The sequence below is a fragment of the Synchiropus splendidus genome, chromosome 19 (genome assembly GCF_027744825.2).
Source record: "Synchiropus splendidus isolate RoL2022-P1 chromosome 19, RoL_Sspl_1.0, whole genome shotgun sequence".
NCBI classification, from domain to species: domain Eukaryota; kingdom Metazoa; phylum Chordata; class Actinopteri; order Syngnathiformes; family Callionymidae; genus Synchiropus; species Synchiropus splendidus.
The window spans coordinates 3,408,492-3,433,281 of NC_071352.1; the positions used below are offsets into that span (position 1 = coordinate 3,408,492).

Consider the following 24,790-nt stretch of genomic DNA (forward strand, 5'->3'; position numbering starts at 1 on the left):
GGCTGCGTGCTGTGATTGACGGGCCTGAGGCGCAGCCCGCGCGGGAGCATGGCTCGGGGGCGGGGCCGGTCGGAGTACGGCTTGTTTGGACACATGCGCAAGTCCCCGTGATAGAGAGCGGCCGCGAACTTCTCCCAACTCAGTCCGCAGCCTCGCCTCACTCGCCGGGGGTGACACTTCCGAGCCCAGCAATGTCGACTTCCAACCAGTTTCTGGCAGATAGGAGCGATGTTCCCGACCTCCTCAAGTCTTTGGCGGACTATTCCTTCTCTTTCCCCGACTTCACCGGCAACGGTAAGACGCTTCCATCGACCTCTTATGTGTAGTGTTATGTTGGAGTGAATCCTGCTTGACCAAAGTATTTGTACGAACCGTAACTACTCGCGTTATTATCATCCCATCTGTGTCGTCCATCAAACTCGTGATCATCAGGGTTCTTCACACTGCAGTCAACTCAAGGGTGAAACATCACTGATCACTTATCAACCCAGAAAACCCAGTTGTCTGCTGTGAAACCGAACCAGAGTCATTTGTAAACCTTGTTGTGAGGTTCCTTTCAGAGCCGCAGCTAAGGAATATTACGTTTCATGTTTGCTTCGTCACTCTCAAAAGTTGGTCCTGGGTGACACTTGTTGCTGCGTGGACGACACGCCCACTAACCTCAGAGCCACGGCGGGTGACTCAGGCCTCGCGTGAAACACCTCGACTCGAGTTTTTCCATCAACTTTTACCTGTCAACGAGCGCATTTTATTTACAAGGTAGTTTACCATTAGCTTGCATTATTCCAGTCATTGTTGAAGTGCATCGTCACAACATGGTTATAAATAAATACTGCTTACTTCGTGTTGGGCAGGATTCGGTTTCCTTTATCGAACTCAGAAGTCACACACAACAGTCCCAGCCGCAGCCATGCCTGTGCTATCAGAAGCCGACGCCAGGGGTCACCAGAGACTGTTTACTATCAGCCCAGAAAGTGCCGTCATGGTCGTCGACGCTCTTCATTACACGTGTAGCTTCATCTGTGCGTTTCCTCTTCCTGTTCCGATGAGTTAAACTCCAGGGCGACACTCACATGAACGTGGGTTTAAGCACCACTGACGATGCGTTCACGGAGTGCAGTGGAAAATAATTCGAGGGACGAGAACGTGCAATGCCTGTTCAGATGACAGGTACTGACCACTGCTGGCGCTAGGGACCTGGTGAGGTACTTGACTCGGTGTTATGGCTGCTAAACAGAGGCTCATGTTCGTTGAATGTGACGCTGAACTGTAATGGCGCACAGAAGTGGCCAAGCCCCGGTCCATGTGTGTCACGGTTTGGGACTAGAACCCAGTGACGAACATTCTGATAGCCGACCCAAAATGAGAGCTAGACGCGTGCTCGCCTCGTATGCGCGTGCACAGAAACGTGAGCAATTCGGTGACGTCATTCGGCGTGAGGATCAGTTGTAAAATACATATTTAAATTAAAGAGGACTTAGGGCTCGCGACAAGAGAAGACAGACAGGGGTGTCGACGAGTACCGCCGTCGGTGTTATGGCGGGAAAGCGCGCAAAAGTTGCGACTGTAAGCGAGCGGTTTGGACCCGGAAGCGTCTTCTCTCTGTACACTGTGTTCCTGCAGCTCGCCTTGGCCCGCACGTGCTCAGCGGCTGAGGCCACGCCCACGCACGGCTGTGCTTTCACGTGAGGGGGGAGGAGGCGTGGGCACGTGTTGTGCCACGAGCGTCTGCTCGTTCGCCGTAGTGACACTTTTCCCACGATCCTAACGCTACAAATCCACTTCAAGTCCATTTCTAGTCGAGCTCATCTGCTCAGAGTCGCGCTGAGACAGTTTATTCCGCATCGAGCATTATTTTAACGTTTTTTTTTATTTATTTTCCAATTAAACGTTTCATTTGTTTTCATTAGGTTCCTATCACAGAGTATATTAATGAGATTTTGAAAAGTTCCACTCGTGTTTTTACTGCACCCACGGGCAATGTCAAACAGATAATCACGTGATCGCGAGATACAGCCAATACGCGTTTACTATAAGCTGAGTGGGCGGGGCGAGTGCGAGCACGGGGAACACAAAGGAGATTTGTCGCTTCAACATCGGGTTTATCGAGAAGAGAGCTGAAGAAACCACCGCTTTAGTTGGTGTTTGGACTTACTGCGTGGAGAAGGCGACCTCTGGATCATGTCAGGCGAAGCTGCGGTGACAGTTGCTCGTCAGCCCGGTGTCATCGTCGCCCCAGCGGCTCCGCAGAAGTCTCTCCCGTTCGCAATGAAGAAGATCATGGATATCCCTCCCCCGAACATCCTGGAGGAAGGCGGCGACGGTAAGACTGCAGTGTGGAAGGCTGTGTTTGTGGAGGAGACACCAGTCTCACCTTGTGGATGATGTTGCTCGGAGCCGCTGCTGTCCTGAAACATCTGCAGAAGTTTCCTGTTTTCTGGGACTGTAGTTCTGTATCTCGATTTTCCTGGTAATTTGGTGCGAAACAAAACAAACCCTCGACCATCCTCCGTGTGATCGCTTGATCCCATCTTCTCCATAGATCCTGCTCACCCTCCCATCTCTGTTTACCTTAACCTCCTCCTGTGGATGGCTGAACTCTCAATACCTGTCTGTTTTCCTCCAGAAATAGAGAAGGAGAAGCTGTGCTCCACTGAAGAGGGCGATGGAGCCGGAGCAACCAGCGGTGGAGGGGCTTCCAGGGGAGGCGGTGGTGGCGGTGGATCAGCTGGTGGTGGCGTGTCAGCCTCCCTGACTCCAGCCATATGGGAGAAAACCATCCCATACGACGGGGAGACCTTCCACCTGGAGTACATGGATCTGGACGAGTTCCTGCTGGAGAACGGGATCCCAGTCAGCCTGGAGGAAGAGGAGCTGCAGAAGACGCTCACACCAGTGGACGTCAAAGGCAAGGTGGTCCCGAAGGCTACGTCCACAGCGGCTGCTGCTGCCGCCGTGTCCTCCCCCCCCTCCACCTGCGGAGTCAAGCCCGACCCAGAGGAGGCAGTGACCGTCACCACGCTGCAGCCAGCCAAGCTGGACGTGGATGAGGAGGAGGAGGAGGAGGAGGAGGAGGAAGAGGAGGCCGTGGAAGAGGAGGAGGTGGCAGAGTACGAGGAGGAGGCAGAAGAAGAGCCGGAAAAGGTCCCACCTGTCGTGGTGAAAGTCAAGCAAGAAAGAAACAGTAAGTAGTGTTCTGACGTCACAGTTTTTATCTTCTGTCAATATTTGACTTCACTAACACACACTGAAGTGCCGTGACATCTGCACTGATCTTTGACCCCGTGAAATACCAGTCAGGTATCTTGAGATAATGTTGGTCCTAGTATCCTAGTTTTGAAGTGCGAACCTTGGAGCCATGTCACATGGGACCAGTCCAAACAAACCTTTCCTGAAGTCGAGACAACCTGCGGCCGGACTGTGGGCGGGTCATGAAACATGAGTCACTCAGAACCTTCTTCACTGGGTCTCTGCAGAGAGAGACCGGAACACCCCCTCCCCAGTTGACCCGGAAGCCATCGAGGTGGACGTGAACTTCCAGCCCGACCCGACCGACCTGGTCCTCTCCAGTGTGCCCGGCGGAGAGCTCTTCAACCCCCGCAAGCACAAGTTCTCGGACGAGGATCTCAAGCCACAGCCCATGATCAAGAAGGCCAAGAAGGTGTTTGTCCCGGACGAGCAGAAGGTAGGACCTCCCCATTGCACGCTCTCTGGACTCTGCTCTGTGGATTAGGGGGAGGGGAGCTGGCGTGACAGATGTTGCTCGACACAAATCTCCGTCTGTGCGCGCACTTCACCCACCAGCGAGCAGAACCCAGTTCTGTTGGACCTCGCTTGTCTGTGTTGAGCTGGTTTCAGTTGTGGAGTTGAACATATTTGAGTCTAGAGCTCAGAAGAGTCAGAAGACACAGGTGGAGTGGCTGGATAGAGCAGAGGGACTTTAAGGGGAGGGGCACCACAGGGAGGACCAGCTTCAGCTCCTCTAGAACCGTGACCCCAGAGCCACTTTCGCAGGGTTGAAATGTCAAACAGCACTGAGTTGCTGGGTCTGAGCTAGCAAACATGACTCCACTGAAGGTCTCACCTGGGTCATGATCCAGGAGCCCTGGTGGAGTCAGATCCTCCAAATGCTAAGAGTCAGGGCACGGGAGGTGGTGAGAGTCAAACTCACTCACGGGTCAAGATCCAGAACTGAAGCGACACTAGCAGAGACCTGCTCAGGTGCAGACGCCTGGGAGCTGATCAGGGAGATTGGACGCAGCTGCGCAGGACAGGAAGTAGCAGCTCAAAATAGAAGCAAACAGGAAGTGGTCAGGCGACTCCCTCTGGTGTGAGCTTGACTCTCACTCTTGATTCCACGCAGGATGAGAAGTACTGGTCCCGGAGGAAAAAGAACAACCTGGCGGCCAAGCGCTCCCGCGACGCCCGGCGCCTGAAGGAGAACCAGATCACGGTGCGCGCCTCCTTCCTGGAGAGGGAGAACGCGGCGCTGCGGCAGCAGGTGGCCGAGATGCGCAAGGACTGCAGCCGCTGCAAGAGCATCCTGGCCCGCTACGAGGCCAAGTACGGCCCGCTGTAAGGAGCTGGAGACCCCTGAGACAGAACTTCCTTCCCCGCAGAATTCAACACAGACATGAACACCAAGGGAAATTCAATTTGCACTGTTGTCGACCTGCAGTCACGGTGTCGGGCTCTGGTCGGTCATCTGACGGCGGCGCCGCGGCCACACACTGGCAGGCGACGAGGCGGACCAGGAGCGGAGGTCACAGAAAGGTCTGTGGAGAGCGCCTGGCTCCTGCACCATGAGAGGGAGAGGGGACAACACTCCCAAAACACACATGGAAACATAGGCTTTCAGAGAGGGTGGAGGAGCGGCGGAGCAGGGCGCCAGGGGAGCGCCTCAGTCACTTCCAGTCATCCAACACTTCTTCTTCTTCTTCTTTGTGGACCAAAGCATGAGCCGTCTGCCCCTCACTTCTCCTTGTGTTGCACTTTTCTTTGTGTCCTTCAAAGGTCCCCCAAAAGAGGCTGAGAGTCAGCAGAAGGGTGCAGACGAGCCGAGCTCAGCCCAGCTCTTCCCTGTACAGTCCCGCACCACCTCCACTGTGTGTGTGTGTGTGTGTGTGAACCCCTGTGTAACTAGACTTTGCACTTTCCTCTAATAAAAAAAGTTGGAGCAGGTGGCGCCAGCACCGAGCTGTAGCTTAGAAACGCATAAAAAAACAGCATGACCTCAAGTTTCATCAGCCAAACTCACTCATCAATGTAAAACTTGGATGTTGGCGGCGTCCCTGGTGGCGGCGGTAGGTGTAGGGAGGTTTATTTTACTGCAAGTAGGGGGCGCTAGAGTGACTGCCCGAGCGATGGCTTTTATTTCTCTTGCAGAGCCAGAGGCGACTGCATTCACTGTAAATACAGGGTCTGGGTGTCCTGCGACAGGGACCGTGTGTAAGGACGCGTCTGTTGGGACTCAGCCTCGGTGGGGGGAGGCGGGTCCACTTACCTCATCCGGCCCGCGGTCTGGAGGATGGACACGCCGGCGGGGACAGGACCTGGCCTGGGGTCACGCCCCGGTCGTACACGTCTGTCTCAGTCAAACCTCTGGAGACTGTTAAGAGTTCAAGTGTCTTGGGGACAGAACCCACGTGGCAATAACAAAGCTCTGCCCTGTCATCGCACCATTTCCGCCACCTTTGTGGACTTTGCAATGACGTGCTTCGTAGAAAGTCATCTGTGCTTCCAGTTTTGGGTCCCCTGTAGTCCGGGTCCAGATGCATGAAACCCAGTGTCTCTTTTCTCTCCAATATTTCACACCAAGTGTACTTACGTCTGTGAACCATCACTCAGAAGTTCTTCATGGACGGACACGGCGGCTTCTGATCACTGTGTGGATTCTGTTCTACTGATCCATCTATGTACAGACACACTGGATCACCTGGTGCTCTCATGGTTCTTTTCCTTTCCTGATGGTGTAGAATCATCAACCTGAAACCAGAGGGCGAGCAGCCTCGGTTTTCGAGTGCCACTCACCTGATCACTGAAACAACAAGGTTGTTTCACTTGATTCAATTACAGATTAAAGGTCTGAAAAGAAGAAATTCAAACAAATATATATGTATATATTATTGAAAAGAAAAGACTGTCCCCCTCTGTTGGAGCCAATGAGGTTCATGTGTTCACCACGTGGCATGAATAACTGACGGTGACCTGTACTTGTTGATCGCAAAAGAGCCCTATTTTAATGTGTCATATCAGAGTCTAAAGTGAAAACTGAACACAATAATATGCAAAAAGATCATATTTATTAAATTATAAACATCTGCAACTGGATCAGTCTACTAGTTTTTTAATGTTCTATATTTCCATGACATAACTTCAAGATGATTTTTATATTTTTAAGGATATTTCCAGATCATATAAGAACAAAGCGTCTATTTTAGATCCAATAGCCTCAAATCTTATGATGCCATTATGTTTCACTTACAACAGACTATAAAAATATGCGTCAATAACATGCTAAATATGACATTTGAAAAGACTTGACTTGGGAGCGATGCAAATGGTTCTGGTTTGTTTTCCGACTCTTGTCACTGAGGGTTTTGGCTCAGTAGTCGCTCCAAACCATGGGCTTTGCTTCTTTGATTTCAGCTCTGTATGTCTTTAATACGACTTGCCTTTGATCAGAATTGAGTCTGACTAACGCGTCAGGAAAGTTGTGGGTACAAATCTGCCGTTTTGAGGCGACAGGTGCCATTTTACTGCGCGAGGCCACTTGTAAATGAGCTGCTCCGGCACGCGACACCTGCCGCCGGGCCACATCACTCTGTCCTTGTTTGCTATTTGAAGTAGCTCTAATATTTAAACATCTCCTAATGGTGACATTTAAGAGTTTGTTTTGTGGTGTTTTTGTGTTACTTTTTATATAAACCTATACTTCTGTTCGGTGTTTGGTATCGTGTGGCAGGAGCAACTGCAGCACCATGTCCTAACTGTATCTTGTATCATGCAAATGAAATAAAGTGGGATTTGCTGACATGACCTTGCTGGCGTCCTTGACCGGACGGAGGGATGCATCCGCTCAGAGGGAGGAAGGTGTGGCTGCTTTTCTTTTGGTTGCGCTGTTTGTGTCCCCTGCAAGCCTCCCCGCACTCATCACTATGCCAGAGGAGTAGGAGATGTTGCGTAATGATCACATCCACACACAAGGGAGCACTGTTGTGTAACAACCTCAAAGGGTGTGTGTGTGTGTGTTGGGGGGGAGGGGCAGGGAGTGAGGATGCAAGGGAGGGGCTCAGGAGGCTGGAGAGAAGAGGAATCAGGTGGAGTGATGGAGTAGAAGCTGTTGAAGAGCAGAGACATGTGAGCCGAGGAAGAGGAGGGGTCGACGGCGATGGGGGAGGGGAGGAGCCAGCCATGCATGTTAATGTCACACTGCTGTGTTTGCTCACGAAGACAGGCTCCCTGCGCTGGCGTCCACGAGCTGAAGCAGCGTGTGCGCTGCATGATGAAACCCATGGCAAGGTTGGCGCCGCACGTCTGCTCCCCATGACGCTGAATTATTAAGCGCCTCCGCTGCGTCACCCAATCGGGATCACGTTTTGACCTTTACGTCAAGGTCAGCTCACCTCCCGAGACGGTGGCGTCCAAGCTCGGCTGTGGAGACGTGGATCCGTGTGGCTGTGGTGGGAAGACCAGGCGCGAGTGCGAATCCCTGTGACACCTGGGGTCAGGAGTGGGATGGGGGTAGGGAGGCACCAGAGCGACGGCATGGTGACGGTGGGTCATCACCTAATAATAACGTGACACGCACGCAACCCCCTTGAATCAACCACGATACAATCATCTTATTTTCCATGCGTATTGTTGCCAATCTCATTTTATTACAAACTTAAAAAAGAATCTGATACAATAAGAAACTGCAGTAGTAACTCCCCTTCACCAGGGGGCAGCACAGAAAACAGGTCATTGCATTTCAGTAGTGAAAGATGGGTTACACATCTACAGGGTGTTCAGAGCCATACAAAATAACAGAACAGAAACATACAGTAAATAAAGAACTATATTAATAGATCATTTAAACTCTTTAGATTACATTTAGAGGTTATTACATAGAAAATAAACTTCTTTTATGACATTGTAATTTCCCCAAGTGCAAAATAAAACGCACGGTATAAGCAAAGGGACATCGGAATAGAAAAGGTTTCCTTAGTTCTCAGTCCTGATTGTGAATGACGTGGAAATCCTGATCAACACACGACAAGAAAGTTCACCGACATCCTGCAGAACTAGCGATGCCCCTCGCTTGGTAACTGGATGAACACGGAGAGGAATCGTCACAACGATCCGCACATTCACAGCACATTCGTTTTCCTTCATCATTCCAACCTGCTTTAACACCGACTGAAGAGGGAGGAACCGGGAATACTGGAGGGAGGTAGAGAGCCCGCCACCTGCTGGTGGTGGGAGGAGGGAAGGGCGTGAGACGGCGGGGCTATGGCTGTTTCATCAACGGCTTCAGTCGAACTGCGGCTGAATTCTGCTGCAGCTAATCTGCTGCAGAGGACAGGAACTATTCAGAGCGGGGTAAACAATTAGGCCCAAAGGAGCCATGTTGGATGAGCAGCCAATGAGGTGGCCCCGCCAGCAAAGACCAGAAACGCCAGCCATCTTTTCCCACACAAACCCACTGTAAACATTCATCGACTCCAGGTCCAACCACCGTCTGGTCGGACTGTACAAGGTAGGATACACATTCAGAACTCCACTCTAAACATCTTTGTTTGCATATATTCACGTTTTTGAAAAAATAATTCAGCGTGTAAGAAACTAAACAAATAATCTCAACAGAAGAACTCGAGATCTATTTACATGTTCCTGGACTTCTGGTATACAAATGTCAGTGAAAATGAAAATCTGGAAAGATTTCCCTCCTGATCCTGATCCAGTGTAGCCCGCCCGCCCGCCTACCTACTCCCACTTTAGCCCCGCCCATTCCCCTTGAGAAGACGGTAGCATGCGTATGACGAGCGGTCACAATTCAAGTGGAGGGGGGCTTGTACAAAAACACTTGGAAAACATTCAAAACAAAGAGGGTAGCGACGTAGTCTGTTGGGGTGGGGGCGGGGCGACACACAGACCAGAGTGTGGTAATAAAGTGCTGACAGCTCAAACGGACGTGTCATGGCTGAGGAGCAGCGAGGGAGCACAGATGGTGATGAAGAGCATCCATCTCTGACCGCAGTGGCCCTCTCTCCCACCCTCTTCCAGAGGAATTTAAAGAAGCAAGTGGACTTTAGCTTCAATACCATCTAAGATGGGCAGGAACGTGTGCGGGCTTTCAAAGTCAGGTTTCTCTGAGCCAATCATCAGTCATCACCGAGGCAACACAGCCTTCCTGCAGCTTCCACTGTCTCTCCTCTCTCTCACTCCTCATGCTCAGCCAGCCCCTGTCCCCCCGCTCACCTTCACACACTGCTGATTGGGAATGTGTGTACGAGTTAGCGCAACAGAGGCTTCCCACTCCCACAGTACATTCAGACCCAGGTCCACATCTGGTGACATCAAGAGTCAGATCCAGAAGGAGGCGGCATGCTCCGCCCCGACAGAACTGCACACACATCGCTGCACACGGGGCCATGGCAGCCTCATCTATACATGAGTGGCAAGTAGGGCAGAGCAAAGTGCTGAGCTCTCCACAGCCCACCTCCTCTGCAGGACTGGGTCTCCTCCATTTCCACAGCATGACAGTGCAGTGCGAAATGGAGACTGGGTCAGCCGCCCCAACGAAGACCATCACATTCCACACAGAAGATTGCAGACAGAACCAAAGACACGGGTGTTCCCTCCACCTCTGCCCTATAACTAAGTCTTATCTTGTATTAGTGAGACTGGTTAGGAAAGTGAAAACATCTGAAGCGTTGGTACAAACAAAGGCTTAGTTGGCCAGCACCACAGGCTGGAAAGACTGGCTGGGGTATTGCAGGTTGTAGCTCCCGAGGCCCTCCACGAACGGAGGCTTCTCCATGTAGGAGATCCCTCCGTTGCTGCCCATGATGCCCACGCCCTGGGCAGGAGGAGGGCTGGCGAAGGGGTCAAAGCTCGGGTGGTTGGTGACAGAGTGAGGTGCCTGGAAAGGGCTGGCGAGAGGCTGCATGGGCTGGGGGTCGGCGTCAAAGTAAAGGGAGCTGGGGGAGCCCGGGTAGACAAACTCTTTGGCGTTGGGCGAGAGCTGGCTGGGGATGGGCCCCCCGAGGGAGTGCAGGGAGAGCGACAGCGGCTTGTGCTTGAGTAGCTCCGGGGCCAAGATGGCGGTGGGGGAGTGAGTGAGCATCCTCTGAGTAGATGGTGCCCCGACAGCCGTGGCAGAGCTGCCGGCCGTGCTGCACTTCTTCATCTTGGTCGAGCCAAATTTAGTGGCGGCGAAGCTGGCGGTGGTGAAGGTGATGGGCTGAGGACGGGCGGCAGGGAGAGCGGCGGGCGGCTGCTGCGTGGAGAGGTAGGGCAGCCCCCCGGGGGGCGAGGGCGTGGAAGTGTTGGAGGAGTGGGCGGCGGCATCTGTGGGAGGGCTGGAGCTGGGGTAGCTGAAGAGGCCGGGACACGGCGTGGGGGAGCTGGAGAGGGACGGCATCAGGGCCGGCGACGACTGGCTTCCAATGGGGACGAACACCTGAGCGTCTGGGTTGAAGCCCAGAGTCTTGGACTCCTCGCTCTCTGACTCTCCTTTCACTTCCCGCATCAGTGGCTCAGGCCTGTCCGGTTCACAGCCCAGTCCCGGAGGGTCCTCCAGGTACAGCACTTTCACGGTCCCCTTCTCCCCGATCTGGTAGGAGACCTCGTAGGGGTCGATCCACACACTGAGCTCCGCAGGAACATTTGCACGCACCTCTTCCGTGTCCAGGCCACTTCTTTTGGCAGCCAGTTCCACCACGGGGTCCCTGGGGGCGCCCAAGTGGATGCAGCGGAAGGCGGACCCGCGCAGAGGGGCCTCCGGGTACCAGTGTCCTTCAAAGCGAGACACCAGTATCCTCTCCAACTCCTCCCCAAATAGGTCGGCACGGCGCCGAGGCAGCTTGTTGTACAGGTAGGACACGATGAAGTTGAGCGCAACCTTCACCTCGAGATGCATCGCAACGTTTGGCACAGTCTTCACAGCGGAGGCTACAGTTAAGAGTGACAGCAACGGCACAAAAAGAGCTTTCCTGCAGCTTATTCAACAGAGTCGAGTGTTTTTATCGTCACCATGTTTACAGGTAGCGTGAAGGCAGGAGCAGCAGGTGCAGGCCAGTCTGTCGGTGCAGAGTCTTCCGAGTCCCAACTGTGAAGGAAACAGAACAAAGTTGTCACTTGACATCGCAGGAAGCTTGGTGACATCCTGAGAATTGAGCGAAAACTAGCGGACCGAGCAGGAACAGAGGCCGGAACCAGACAAACCCTGCGACTGATGAAGTTTAATAAACCAACGTTCCCCTGGTTATTTTAAAGACAACATTAAATGCACGACATGATACTGAACAGCTGATATCATGCACAAACACGCTGCTAGCTTGAGAGCAGATGACAAAAACATAACGGGATGTTTATTGAAATCAACATACCATGTGATGTGGATGAGGACATGTACGTCAAGACTCAACTGAAAGTTAAACCTCCACTGTGAGTTTTCAGTGTACAGTGACTCAGTCTACATGATGACGCCACAGTCCCTCAGTGCCACCTAGAAAAGCTCGGCTAACCTGCCGACATGACCCCCCCACACACAATGGTGTGTTCATGGGCCCAAAACAAGACACATTTTTTTTACAACAATGTGAGGGGGACACCCTGGTTACCATCATCTCAATTTCCAACTGTTGCATTAACACTTAGGGCACTTGTTTTTACCGGCTTCACGCTTCGTGAAAACAGACACCACCGCAGACCTTTCAGAGTTTATTTTTAGCCAAGTAAACTCATGGGTTCTGACTCAATACACTGAATCAAACTGAAGCTTAACCGTCCACATTCAGAGAAAAATAAACACGTGTTGTTTGACACAAACACCAGCAGGTATGACAGCAGGGCGTGCCAACGCCACTTAAATATGGACGAACACTGGCCTCCTCTGAGGGAGTTGTGTCAGAAACCCGACACTCTGGAGTCAAACCTGCAGGGTGAAGTCACTGGACAGCCGAGGACAATGGCAGCAGGAGTCAAGCATGCAACAATTATGACTGCACTGGCTTATATTTAGGCTTTATCAAGAACAGGATGTACCGATGGATGGAACAGATGCTGTGGGCTTCATAAATCCTTTATAATCTGAATCTGATCCTGTGGAAGGACCTCCAGCTTAATGCCTCGACTCACACACACACGCTCGGCTCATGAGTCAAACCACAGACGATGCAAGCCCAGCACGGCCCCATGATATATGCACTCAAACCAGGGTGAATTGTAAAATGGCAGGACAGTGGGCCGAGCATGCAAAACACAATTTCCCACCATGCAGTGCACGCCAGCACCCCTCCCCCACGCATGTACACAAACAATCCACTCACATTCCCTGGCAGATGGAGATTCAGGAGATATCAAAGACGCCTCACATTCAGGCAACGACAGTTTTCGTGCAACCAGCGGGCCGGGCCCGGGCCCCGCACCTAGGTGCTCACACCCCCCCTCGCACTGAAAGGTGACATTGAGCATGGAGAGGTTTGCTAAAAATAGTTTTGCACCACTCCTCAGCAGCGGTAAAGACTGGGCTAACTTATGCAATAACGGGGCTCTGGGCAGGACCCCACAGTTCATGACCCGCCAGGGCTTCCACCACTTCAAGAGCTGAGACCTTTTACTGCATTAAAAATAAGATCCTCCGTGATGCTGCAGGGCTGTGAAAATGGACTTTACATCCAAACTGGGTGTAGTTTACTTAACCTGATTCCCATCATCACAAGGTCCAAATCTACATCCTTCTGAGAGACTGGCTCTTATCCGTCTTCAGATCAGATGATGTTCCCGACGGTAAATACATAAATAGAACCTGGTTTTCAGTCCACTATTTCCATCCAGAGAGGCCACTGGTTTGGAATTCAATCGCTTTAATCGACGTCAGGCGAGTGTCACAGCGAATCTGGCCAAATGGGTGAGATTAACAGTGAGATCAGACTGAAGATAGCGAGTCTTCTGACCAGAGAGCTGGTGATTCCAGCCCAGGAGGAGGCAGTGGAGCAGAAAAAAAACAGCAAACACAAACGACAACACTGGTCTTGGACAAACGTACATTCATTACGGATGCAAGTCAGACTTCTCCAGCATAAACAAGCTCGTCCAACACGGTCATAAACATGTCAGCTGCAGACTGGACGGCTCGCTTCTGGGAGAAACTCAGACCTTTACGGTCACCAAGCTCACCCCGCTGTTTCTGACGTGATCCGCGGCACGAACAAACACCGATAAAGACGTTGTCACAGCACAAGTCGACGACAGAACTGCGAGGTTAGCCTGGACGTTGTTGCTCACGTACCGTTAGCTTGGCTCCTGCACCAGTACCGACAGTTCAGTTGAGTCATTGGAGCCCAGCCGATGTCAGTCTTGGTTTATTTCAGCAAAAGCGCGTCAATTCCAGAATAGAACGATATTTCCATCCGTTCGCCGCTGACAGTTTCCTCAGAGCTTCCAGAGAAACTTTACTGTTTGACAACCCGGCGTATTTATACGACGTGCTTCGCCCACACCCCTGTGACGCCACGGACTACTTTTTCCATTAGCGTTTATTTCTTTCTTTTTAAAAACACTCGTTATGAGCATTAGCTCTCATTCGACCGTCTTTACCCTCTGAAATTTCAAGTAAAGGGTCGTCATGTTTCAAATTTAATGGAAAGCACGTCACAGTCTCGTTTTAAAAACGTGTTTCCATAATAATAAGCGTCTTTATATGCATACAGCGACCTCCACCCAAATTAAACGTCCTATAATTGCAATTTTAGAATGCACGAACGAGGTCTAGCTTCGTGTGCGGATGGATATATTTTGGTTTCTTGGGGTTCAGAACAATTTGCTATAAATATAATCAGTGATAGCAACAGCGCTCCTATTGGCTGATAAGAAGGAGGGCCCACTTCTCATTGGCCCCCAGCGGCCACAGCTGCTCAAGCGACTTGATTTTCTTTCACCTGGGGTTCATGGGAAATGATGTTTTTGCTGATAGGATGCCGTTTAAGCCGTTCATTGCTATGATAATCATTGTAGTTTGCCTTCACCGTGGTTTTATTTCTAATTTAAATAAACACATCCTCACAGAATTAATGAGATAGAGCACTATTTGATGAGACGACCAGAAAATGAATGCAAATGTGTCCTTTTATTTAAACACGTGAAGCAACTTTATTCTCCTCCTCCTCTAGTGTTACACCGCTCCACCTGTCTCCTCCTCTAGTCACTCTGCCTGCACTCTCTTCTTCAGCTCCCTCATCTCTAATACTCTGGGTGATTGTTGGTGATTGAGTCAGAACAATGCGTGCACGAGCGGAAACAGGTCAGCTTCTGCGGGAATAAGTGGAAGACAATGGAGGAAGCAACTTTATTTGGATCACTCTCAACATAGATGAAAGGGCATGAAAGAGGTTGACAGAAGCAGCAGGCAACCGAACACAGCGTGAGCCACAGTCAACTTCCATTTAAAATATCTAGATCAGTCGGCAGGGTGGCACAGTGCACCACAGCAAGAAGGTTCAGCATCCAGCTCCGGACCTTTCTGGGTGCATGTTGTCCCTATGCCTGCGTGGCTTTCTCCAGGAGCTCCAGTCTCCTCCTTTAAAATGGCCCCAAGCTGCATGTGTGAATGGCGCGTTTCAAATCCATAAAATCCAAACCCATTTCAGTATGAGCAAAATGGCAGCAAAAAAAGCCTTCTGCAGCAAGAAAACTATTGAGCACAGCAACAAACATTTGTCATATTATCATGCCATGTTGGAAGGAATAACACTAGGATTAATGCAACAGCAAGAGAATGTTGAGAGGGCGACACCATGCTGACTGGTCATTCATCAATGAGATGCACCCAGATGTTTTAGTGAACGTTAAAGACCTCGTCAAACTTCCTGTTGAACCTCTGCTGGAGTCGCTGGCAGGTGTCGAGGGTTTCCGTCTGCCCCTGCAACAACACAAGGAAGGACAGTCACATGAATCCCCACGGGACCGCAATGTTCCCATGACTTTAAACACATGTTTTGGGTTGTTATTCTTTCAGTTAGTTGGGGGATTTTTTCACTCAAGTTAATTTCTCTGACAATATATTTATTCCCGAAGCTAGTGAACGCACCATAGTCGTTCCGACGTACTTGAACGCAGCATGTCACACGGAGTGCGATGCAAGTTAATTTTGCTTTAGCTGACGGAGGAGTGAAAACGTGCTTTTTTAACTTTCCCCCGTGGGTCATACTTGTGCGTGAATGCCGGAAGGCGAGTCTAACAGTAAAACTATTCAATTTCAATGTGAATATTGTGACGATGTGATTGTAAATAATCTAAGACTGTTAAGTTGATCCACCATTGGATGGGGGGGGGGCGACACAGTGTTGGCAGCTACATTTTTTTTCGTGTTAAATCATCTTGACCTCTCTGTGACCAATTTGAAACGTTTCTTTTCATTGATGAACTCATTAGCAGAGGATAACAGGTGGAGAAGACCTTACCTGGTAATGTGAGTTAGAGACGATGAAGAGGACTCTGATTTCACTGTCAAACTCCCCGATGGTCTGGATTTGGTTATTCTGGAGTCTCCTGCCGAGCAGGGTCTGGGCGACGATCGTGGAGAGTTGTCATACTTGAGCATTGTTCAAGTGAAGAGTTGTGTCCAAACCTTATATTCTGGCAGAACTTGAGTCTCATCAGAGCTGTACAGGTAGAGGAGGAGGTACTGGCACTGCTGAGAGGAGGCACACGCCAGGGTCAGAGCCACGAACCCATCAGCTTCTACTCCGAACAGAAATCTCACCATCTTGTAATCACTTATTTTGCTTTTCAGTAATTGTGTCTTGTCCTTCTTTGACTCGTAACGATGATGCAACTCCTGGATTCTTTTGAAGGTGCAGAAGGTGCACAGCCAGTCCACGTGATCCCTGAGGACATACCACATCAGTTCACCTCCATCATCATTGAATGACGTTCCTCTTCGTCCTCATGAGGTGTCACTGCCCTATTTGCTTCTTCATCCCGTTTTGCTTCCAGGGCTCAGTTTTATGACGTCATTTCCTGGACGCATGCGCACATTGGAATTTCAAGACGTAATTTCCTGTCCACATGCGCACATGGGTGTCGCTGCTTGACACATAAATTAGAATAAAATTAGCAACGTCATTGCGCCACGCCTCACTACACACTCGTATTTCATCAAGAGAAGCAGAATTTGAATTACTAAAGTACTACGCCGACGCATTAACTGTATTTTAACCTTATTTTATATATATCACTACATTTGACTTGTATTCAACAATTCGGATATTTTAACAAGATTTTGTTTTGTTTGATGAATCGTCCAAAGGAAACTTTTGTGATGGTCACCTTGTTTATTTGTTCATCTTATAGCCTGTTAGTCCTTCTTCTTGTTTATTTATTTTTCTCTATCGACACCTAGTGGACATTTTACAAACATCACTGATTGTCACAGATTTCAGATAAAATAATTGGATCTTTCTGTGCAATTTGCACGCCGTTTTCTATCTTGCCTACGAGGTCTCAGTGGTTAATTTGGTTTATTGCAACCAAATAAACAACAGGACAAACGTCTTTTTCATTGAATCACAACTTTTCTGAGGATTACATTTTATTAACAAAACATGAAAACACACCAACATTATTTATAAATGACTAAACTTATTTTATATACAAAACATCGTAGGCAAGATAGAAAACTGCGTGCAAATTGCACAGAAAGATCAATTATTTTATCTGAAATCTTGTTAAAATATCCGAATTGTTGAATACAGGTCAAATGTGATATATTTAAAATAAGGTTAAAATACAGTTAATGCGTCGGCGTAGTACTTTAGTAATTCAAATTCTGCTTCTCTTGATGAAATACGAGTGTGTAGTGAGGCGTGGCGCAATGACGTTGCTAATTTTATTCTAATTTATGTGTCAAGCAGCGACACCCATGTGCGCATGTGGACAGGAAATTACGTCTTGAAATTCCAATGTGCGCATGCGTCCAGGAAATGACGTCATAAAACTGAGCCCTGGAAGCAAAACGGGATGAAGAAGCAAATAGGGCAGTGACATGAGGGCAGTCTAAGCATAAAACCAGCAACTGTCTCCTGCTCAGTGGAAAATGATCACCGTCGAAGAAACGAAACCACGCACGTGACTTCCCTCTGGTGGTTGAATTCAGTAACTACAAGCTCAACCGTCGATGCCGTTTCAGTTATGGTTTCCCAGCGCTCTTACGTCGCCACGGTGAGACTGATCTGGGCGTGTCATCAAGCGAACCACAAAGTGATTTTAAAATCTATCATTATTTGATACAAAATTGTTTAGCACCTTTATACATGGGGGAGACAATAGTGTGTTTACTTGTACATAACGTGGGTCAGGTCTCACCTCAGCATGCTGTGGTCCACCTGAGGCAAGTGACACAACCGGTGGAAGGCACGTGGACACTGAGTGCAAAGAACCAACTGCTCCCCAATGTCAGCTTTGCACAGACAACATTTGTCATCGTTTCTCTTTCTCCTCTGCCAACACAATTCACTCCTAATGTTAGTGAGATTCCTGTTCAGACACAACTCTCTGTCTTCCGTCCAGCCACGTCGAATCTACATTTGCCTTTTTACCACCGCAACCACCACAACCTGAATGTCATTGTGTATTCTTCACAGTAATTATTTTCACTCGGGTTGTGACTGTTGAACAACCATGTTTCAAACCAGACAATCAATGTACCAAGTCTTCAGCTGAAGGTTTGCAGATCCCGCAACAACAGCCGGTGGGGTGGACATGCAGAATTCCTCTCTGAAACAAAAACATTGACATCAGAATTCAGACCGTCATTGCTGTCGCTGCCACGTTACACGGATTGCACAGATTCTCTTGTGTATTTCAATTCACCAAGCCACGGCTGTGCGGCACATTTACCTTGACTAGCAGGCTCAGTGGTCGGCCTTCACACTGAATATCTCTGCTCCATGCAGGGTTAGCCACGTGTGGCGCCGCCTTCACAAACTCCTCCGGGGTCACCCAGCGCGTCTCGGTACGAACACTCATCCCACAGCTCCCTGGATGAGGCCACAAATCATTTTTGACTTTACGAATCTCCTCCAGGGTCACTTCGAACCTGATGCGAATCGCTGCTTGTGCAGTTTTCCAGATGCAGCTCCACATGTGACCTCAAACACGGCTCTGGAGTCCAGCTGCCCCTTTGGCTTCTCTCCTGATGCATCCTTCGTCTGGAGCTTGTCATGTGGGTGACCAAAAGTCGTGCTGAAGATTCCAACCTTGCAACACTACCATCTGCAGCTCCTCTAACTGTAATTGTTTGTGTTTTTGCCAAACCTTCTTTTGAGCACTTCTGGAACTCCCACTTTGCAGGTGTCCATCCTGTAATGATTGACAGGAGCAGAGAACGTGTCACGATGCAGGGAAAGCTGAAGGTGAGCGTCGCTTGTCCGACCTTAATCAGCGCATCCATTGTGACACTGTGGTAGCGGATACTTGACTTCCAGTGCTTGCTGCTCTTCCCAGCTGCCACGACAAATTGTGTGGGAGTGTACCAGTGTAGGTTGGAAAAAATACTGGCTTCTCCTGAAAAAGGTATTATGAGACCAGATATGAAGAGGCTGAAGTTATGAAATAAGCTTTATACCTTTTTCAAATTTCTTTTTGTACAGCTTCCCCTTGAGGGTGCCACAGGTCACAGGCAGCGGGTAGGTCAAGTTGGCTGGGGTCTGGCTGTCGCTCTTCTTCACAGGTTGGAAGCGAGCTCAACAAGGAAAGCAAATATGTTTGTCTGTAATTCCTGGTCAGGCTAGTTATCGGTGCATAAGGTGAAGTCATGATTGTGCTTCAAATCCATGGGATTTCTCTACTCACAGGCCTCGGTGTTGCCTCCCTGTGCAGGTGGAGAGGACAAGCTCGGCTGCTCATCGTCAGCAACACTAGCCATGTGCTTTGTTTTCTCCTTCTTCTTCGCCGGGGTCGACGTGGGAGCCAAGCAGTGACTTTCTATGAAAAAAATAGGATGACAGCAGTCTAACGCATGTTCAACAGGACATCACTGTGTTAGGAGCCAGCCCAGCTCTTTTCTCTCCTCAATCCTTCACTCTGTTAGCTTTCCTCAGTGTATCAACTGAAACTCTGACTGCGCTGCTGTGACAGTGCGGTCATCAAACTCAGGTGGAAGCACTGAAGCAGTGTAGAAACCCCCACCGCTCATGAGCTTGCTTTGCAGCCTCTTCAGGGTGGGGCACTGCTCCAGCAGTGTCTCCTGCAACACACACTTCCAGAACAGCTTGATGTCCTGAGGTTTGGTCTCAGCAAACCGGTCCAGAACGTTGTAAAGGGCTTCCTGCTTCTTCCCGGCATCCTGTAGACCACTCACTTTCTGCCAACAGACAAATAGGAGCGTTAAAACACAGGGCAGAGGTCAGTGAAGCTCATCACACGATGCTTTATAATCTGATCGTTCACACTCAGAGTCATTTGAAAAGCTCCACACTCACTGACTTGCTGTGGCGACACTGATGGGAAATGCTGAAAGCTGAAGGAAGGAAGTGGAATCAATATGGCACTGAGGATGTGAGACGTGGTGGAGCTTTTGGACAAGTTCTTTCAATTCGCCTGACAGCTCCAATTGGAAATCGAAAGTGTTTGTGCCACGGCGGGACACACCTTAGCCAGACCTCACGGTGATAAGCGTTACGTCAGATGCTTGTCAAAGTCTTACTTCAGAAGGATAGTTGTGTGTATGAACTGCACTCTTTTGTTCCTTGAAAACGTTGAGCTTTTGGAGAGACCAACATCCATCCGAATTATGAAAACAAACAAACCCAATCTCACCTCATATTCATCCCGCCCGATGAGGCTGTAGTCTCGCATTTTGCCGAGCAACAAGTAAGGCCTTTCCAAACAAGACAGCTCGGTTTTATGACGGCGGAAAAAGTTCAGAAGTTTCCCTGAATCAAAAGACTGTAATTGCTCCATGTCCCTGCTCAAGATCTTCTTCAACAAGACATAACCGTGGAGGAAACACTCGCAGTACATCCACGACTGTGAGCTTAGGACTGAGTCACGCCCAGCAACCAGGAAGCATATTTGACTGCCAGGCACATGGGCGTGAACTGCACCAACCTGATCACAACTGCCACTATATGGAGATGTTGTTTGCTGTACAAATGTTCAACGTGCTGTACCTTGTTCCATGGCAAACAATGAAGTCCACACAAACGGATCATATTCTCTGTAGCACCCTTCCAAAACACCACATGCTCATGTTGGCAGAGCTTAACCACCTGCAAGGCGGTTGCTAGCTAACGGTCCAAGGCAGAACCTGGCTCAGCAAGGAGCAGTGAAACAGCCACTCAACTGAAGATCATCATCTAAGGTTGGTCTTTGCTTCCAGGGCCGCGGCTAGCAAGTCCATCACCCAAGGCTCGATGCTGCAGAAGGCTGAATTGTTTCAGGTGTGTCCAGTGAAACCAGACAGTAGTTTGCTGAGGCCGTCGCTTCAGCTCAGAGAAATGCAAGACCAACTGGGTTCATCAAGACGTCGGCTGAGTTTATTGAGCTCCCACTAGATCCTGCTATTCTAAACAACATTGAAGACCATGTCAAACTTCCTGTTAAACATCTGCTGGAGTTGGGGCTCCTTCTGACCCTGGGAGAGACAAAACCACAGTGAGCAGTTGATGACATCATGAGAGGACAGGAGAGCTGATACACCACAGTGACTCAGCCTCAGTGGAAAACTAGGTTTAACCACCAGAGGGGGGTGCATACAGAAGACAAGAGGACCTGCAGGGTGGCATCATGTTCTTACTTGATGTGTTGAACGGCCATGGGTGAAGAGGGACTTGACTTCACTCTCAAACTCCCCAATGGTCTGGATTTGCTGACTCTGAAGCCTCCTGCTGAGCTCCATCTGCGTCAGGACAGTGAAGAGGGTCCAGTTTAAACTCAACAGAAGGTGCAGGTGCGAGAGTCAAGTCCAGACCTTGTGTCCGGGGAGCAGGTGAGTCTCATCAGAAGTGTACAGGTAGAGCAGCAGGTACTGGCACTGCTACGAGGAGGAGACACACAAGTGAACATACAGAGGTGTCCGAGTCTGTGGACCACCTTCACAGTCACCCTACCATCATGTAGCTGCTGACCGCGCTTCCTAGCAGCTCTGCTTTGTCCCGCCCGCTTTCATTTGAATAACACCAATCCTGACTGTTTTTGAAAATGCAGAAGGTACACAGCCATTTTTTGTTGTCCCTGAACACAAACACAGCAACGCCCTCTGAGATCGCAGACACTGCAATGTATTCACAACAAACACTGCTCCTTCAAGAGAAGCAAACTAGTGTCATGTGGTCGTCCAAACAAGAACTGCAGTCGACCCAGGGAAAGCATGTCAGTTGTGGAAGATAGGATGAAGAGCTTGGGTCATCATGTCCTCACCTCAGCGTGGCGTCGTCCACCTGCGGTAGGTGGCACCACTGGTGGAAGGCACGCGGGCACTGATCGCAGACCACCAGCTGCTCCTCCGTTTCAGACTGGCACACACAACAGCTGTCGTCGTTTCTCTGACTCTCCTGCCAAAACACAAAGTTTTCAGTCCTTTCCATGCAGCGCTTTCATGAGTCGGAGCAGGAGAAACGTTTAACCTCACAGATCCCAGAACCTGAACCTCATCGTGTTGTCTCCTGTGACTGTTGAAAGACAATAAACCTACCAAGTCTTCAGCCGAAGGTTTGCAGAGAACACAAAAGCACTCGGAGGGGTGCACCCTCAAGACCTCTCTCTGGAACAAAGCACAGTCCATACTGAGCCGTGTGAACACCACAACCATGGGTTGCATGCGGGTTTTGTCAGGTTTATTATCATCATGACAGATGGCTTGAGAGGAGAGGCTTGGAAGACCTCGACGGACCTCGACTAACAGGCTCAGCGGTCGGTCTTCCCACAGAATATCTCTGCTCCATGCAGGGTTAGCCACATGTAGTGCCGCCGTCACGAACTCCTCTGGGGTCATCCAGCGTTCCTCAGTACGAACACTCAACCCACAGCTCCCTGGACGAGGCGACACATCAGTTTGACTTCACTGATCTCCTCCAGGGTCACATCTAACCTGATGCGAATCGCTGCTTGTGCAGTTTTCCACACGCAGTTCCACATGTGACCTCAAACACGGCTCTGGAGTGCAGTGTGACGTCCCTCTGCACAGGAGTCATCGGCAATGAGGAATCAAAGCTCTGAGACAAGCACAGTGTTGAGGCAGGTAAACCTTCTGGCGCCATCTTCTGAAACTCCCGCACTGCAGGTGTCCGCTCTGGAAGGAGAGCCACCGGCACAGAAGCTGTGAGAGCGTCCAGAGGACAGCAGCATATACACTAACCTTGATCAGTGAATCCAGCACGACACTCTCACACCGGATACTTGTCTTCCAGTTCTTGCAACTCTTTTTCCCGCCAGCTTCTTCAAACTCTGTGGGAGTGTACCAGCGACGGTGGGAAAATATGCAGGGAAGTCCTGGAAAGGTCAGGATAGAGGTCAGTTATTGGACCTGCTTTGCCCTCAGCTTGACCCTGAAGCCTGGAAAGTGAGTAGAAGTCAGACTTGTTGCCGACCTTTTGTCAGTCTCTTTCTGTGCAGCTTCCCCTGGAGGTGACCGCAGGTGACAGGCAGCTGAGACTTGTAGATGGGCCAGGTCCAAATGTCTCTCTCGTCTTCCCTGCTCTTTGCTGCAAAAAGAAAAGCTCAATTCTGATCACAAAGGCCACCTTCTGCTGGAGCTGAGAGCACAGTTGGACTTGGGTTGTTGACTCACACTTCTCGGTCAGGCTTTCCTCCTCCTTATCAACAGCAGTGAGATGTTTGGTCTTCGCCTTCTTCTTCCCTGGTGTCTCATTTCCTGAAGAAACCAAAGGACGTCTCTGCCTTGTGAAATCAAACATGCCCAACACGGCCTGGTCCTGTGCGTGTCCTGCTCTGCCTGTGAGATTCACGCTCTGATCAAAGTTCATGCATGCAGGTAGAAATCAGAAGTCCCTGAATGACCTGTCGGGACTGGTTCCAGCCTCCCCTCAACACATGGGCTCGTCTCGAGCTGCAGAGTGTCCAGGACGGAAGGTGACGGACAGAAGTGTCTTTTAGCAGGGCTTGAAGCAGGCGAGACGGGCTGCTGATTGAAACACACGGGGTCAGAGGTTTCACATGTGTCGTCCGCAGGAGTGTCTTGCACTCTTTTGCCTGGTCTTGCGTCCAGAGCACCCAGCTGTCCAGCTTCCTCTGGTGGCTTCCCAGCGAGTTGCTGCTGCTGCGCTTGATCTTCCGAGCAGAGGCTGAAACAGACAAAAACATCAGATGACCGGGGTCATGTTGGTCCATGAAAGCTGGCTTACACAGTTTCGCTGAGCTTCTCCTCGCAGGTGAAGGAGCTTCGCTGAGTTCTTCACAAGCCTTGGACTCCAAGGGTTTCACCTTCCCCTTCTCCCTCACAGGAGTGACTTCACTTCCTGGCGGCTGTGCTCTCGGCGTGGACTCTGGCAGCTCTGATTCAAACTGGTAGGATCCTAGATGAACAGGAATAACTGATGGCTCATGGAAGTGAAGGTCCATTTCAACTCTGAGTGAAAGGAGCAGCCATACCGTCCATGAGACTCTTGTGCAGCCTCCTCAGGGTGGGACACTGCTCCAGCAGGGTCTCCTGGAGAATACATGTCCAGAAGCGCCTGATGTGCTGTGCCCGCTCCTTTTCAAACCAGTCCAGAAGCTCGTAGATGGCTTTCTTCTTGCGCTCTGATTTCTGGATCCGACTCACTTTCTGCCAGCAGACATCAATAAACACCCAGATGCAAGCTCATCCAAAGGCTGACAGACACCATTTGCTTTGACAGGCGTTTGAGCTGAAGCACAACAGATCTCATCCCACCCCAACATGACGTCTGAGGACGTGGTTTGTTCCGGACCTCCGAGTCTCTCACTGAGAGGACTCGTCTGCTCCTGGCTGATGTTCGCTGCCAGGAGGAATCAGAGCCGCAGGAAGACAGACGTCTGAGCAAACGGCGCTATTTAAACGAGGGAAGCGCTGAGCCGCTTTACTTCCGGGTTCTTCTCATTCAAAGCGGGCACTCGCACCCAGGAAAAGGAAACACCACATTGCCCACCGACGTCTCCTTCGAGCCAGAACAAGTTACTCACCTTGTATCTGTCCTCTGGAATGAGGTCGCAATCCCGCATTTTGCCGAGTAACATATACGACTGCTCCAAACAAGACAGTTCCGTTTTATGACGGCGGAAGAAACGGAGAAGATCTGGCGACTCAAAAAGCTCCAGTGGCTCCATTTCTAGTCATTATTAACGCAAAGTCCAAGATGACGCATCATGTGACTCACGCCCCCGACGTAAAAGGGCGGGAGATAAATCGCCATACGCCCAACCCACGAGTTTAGTTTCCTACCGCTGGAGGATGATGGTTCTTTCTAATATAGTGTGACGTAAATATATATAGTAGTGGCTGCAGTTCATATTTTTATTTTACCTTCTGTTGTGTTCCGGATTTTGGATTTTATTCCTGGATTTATTTTATACAGGAGAGAAGCAGTGAAAAAATGGGTGGATT

At 50.0% G+C, this 24,790-nt stretch overlaps 3 protein-coding genes and 1 long non-coding RNA gene across 13 annotated transcripts; 2 read left to right on the top strand and 2 right to left on the bottom strand.

Moving 5' to 3' along the window:
* The first annotated feature begins 87 nt into the window (after positions 1 to 87).
* tefb (TEF transcription factor, PAR bZIP family member b) lies at positions 88 to 7,033 on the top strand. 2 transcript variants are annotated; one of them, XM_053852234.1, is made up of 4 exons: positions 88 to 294; positions 2,627 to 3,184; positions 3,477 to 3,685; positions 4,364 to 7,033. In XM_053852234.1, exons 1-4 carry the CDS (start codon positions 192 to 194, stop codon positions 4,577 to 4,579), a joined length of 1,086 nt encoding a protein of 361 aa, XP_053708209.1. In that variant the 5' UTR covers positions 88 to 191; the 3' UTR covers positions 4,580 to 7,033. The 2 variants fall into 2 exon arrangements, with proteins under 2 accessions (XP_053708209.1, XP_053708208.1); XM_053852233.1 differs by lacking the exon at positions 88 to 294 and adding an exon at positions 312 to 2,323.
* An 827-nt stretch (positions 7,034 to 7,860) lies between these two features.
* On the bottom strand, positions 7,861 to 13,701 carry LOC128751289 (protein Tob2). The gene is made up of 2 exons (XM_053852231.1): positions 13,499 to 13,701; positions 7,861 to 11,314 (listed from the first exon to the last, which is right to left on the bottom strand). Exon 2 carries the CDS (start codon positions 11,123 to 11,125, stop codon positions 9,935 to 9,937), a length of 1,191 nt encoding a protein of 396 aa, XP_053708206.1. The 5' UTR covers positions 11,126 to 11,314; positions 13,499 to 13,701; the 3' UTR covers positions 7,861 to 9,934.
* Positions 13,702 to 14,522: 821 nt separating this feature from the next.
* Positions 14,523 to 24,605, bottom strand: LOC128751270 (uncharacterized). Of its 9 annotated transcripts, XM_053852182.1 has the most exons (29): positions 24,370 to 24,603; positions 23,818 to 23,992; positions 23,571 to 23,741; positions 23,419 to 23,510; positions 23,227 to 23,350; positions 22,997 to 23,161; positions 22,797 to 22,910; positions 22,565 to 22,698; positions 22,454 to 22,498; positions 22,298 to 22,385; positions 22,100 to 22,239; positions 21,902 to 21,970; positions 21,628 to 21,761; positions 21,318 to 21,441; positions 21,179 to 21,244; positions 21,005 to 21,106; positions 19,396 to 19,570; positions 19,060 to 19,191; positions 18,833 to 18,949; positions 18,641 to 18,771; positions 18,523 to 18,567; positions 18,305 to 18,422; positions 18,106 to 18,245; positions 17,914 to 17,982; positions 17,572 to 17,705; positions 15,971 to 16,094; positions 15,836 to 15,901; positions 15,669 to 15,770; positions 14,525 to 15,127 (listed from the first exon to the last, which is right to left on the bottom strand). In XM_053852182.1, exons 1-29 carry the CDS (start codon positions 24,511 to 24,513, stop codon positions 15,044 to 15,046), a joined length of 3,324 nt encoding a protein of 1,107 aa, XP_053708157.1. In that variant the 5' UTR covers positions 24,514 to 24,603; the 3' UTR covers positions 14,525 to 15,043. The 9 variants fall into 9 exon arrangements, 8 of the variants coding, with proteins under 8 accessions (XP_053708155.1, XP_053708159.1, XP_053708153.1 ...); XM_053852180.1 differs by having other exon boundaries at positions 14,523 to 15,127; positions 21,902 to 22,239; positions 22,997 to 23,080; positions 24,370 to 24,605; XM_053852184.1 differs by having other exon boundaries at positions 14,523 to 15,127; positions 21,902 to 22,239; positions 23,818 to 23,988; positions 24,370 to 24,519.
* LOC128751303 (uncharacterized) lies at positions 18,445 to 20,920 on the top strand. The gene is made up of 4 exons (XR_008413240.1): positions 18,445 to 18,620; positions 18,712 to 18,780; positions 18,858 to 18,893; positions 19,087 to 20,920. It is a non-coding gene; the product is annotated as an uncharacterized LOC128751303 (long non-coding RNA).
* Positions 24,606 to 24,790: the final 185 nt, after the last annotated feature.

What these genes read in the sequence shown, in the direction of transcription:
- tefb (XM_053852233.1), top strand. Translation starts at nt 2,182, where the DNA reads ATGTCAGGCGAAGCTGCGGTGACAGTTGCTCGTCAGCCCGGTGTCATC. An exon ending in AGTCAAGCAAGAAAGAAACA is followed by an intron (nt 3,185 to 3,476) that starts GTAAGTAGTGTT and finishes GGGTCTCTGCAG; the next exon opens with AGAGAGACCGGAACACCCCC. An exon ending in TTGTCCCGGACGAGCAGAAG is followed by an intron (nt 3,686 to 4,363) that starts GTAGGACCTCCC and finishes GATTCCACGCAG; the next exon opens with GATGAGAAGTACTGGTCCCG.
- LOC128751289 (XM_053852231.1), bottom strand. Translation starts at nt 11,125, where the DNA reads ATGCATCTCGAGGTGAAGGTTGCGCTCAACTTCATCGTGTCCTACCTG.
- LOC128751270 (XM_053852176.1), bottom strand. Translation starts at nt 24,513, where the DNA reads ATGGAGCCACTGGAGCTTTTTGAGTCGCCAGATCTTCTCCGTTTCTTC. An exon ending in GCTGGAACCAGTCCCGACAG is followed by an intron (nt 23,162 to 23,226) that starts GTCATTCAGGGA and finishes TGAATCTCACAG; the next exon opens with GCAGAGCAGGACACGCACAG. An exon ending in GTGGACGACGCCACGCTGAG is followed by an intron (nt 21,442 to 21,627) that starts GTGAGGACATGA and finishes GTTTGTGTTCAG; the next exon opens with GGACAACAAAAAATGGCTGT.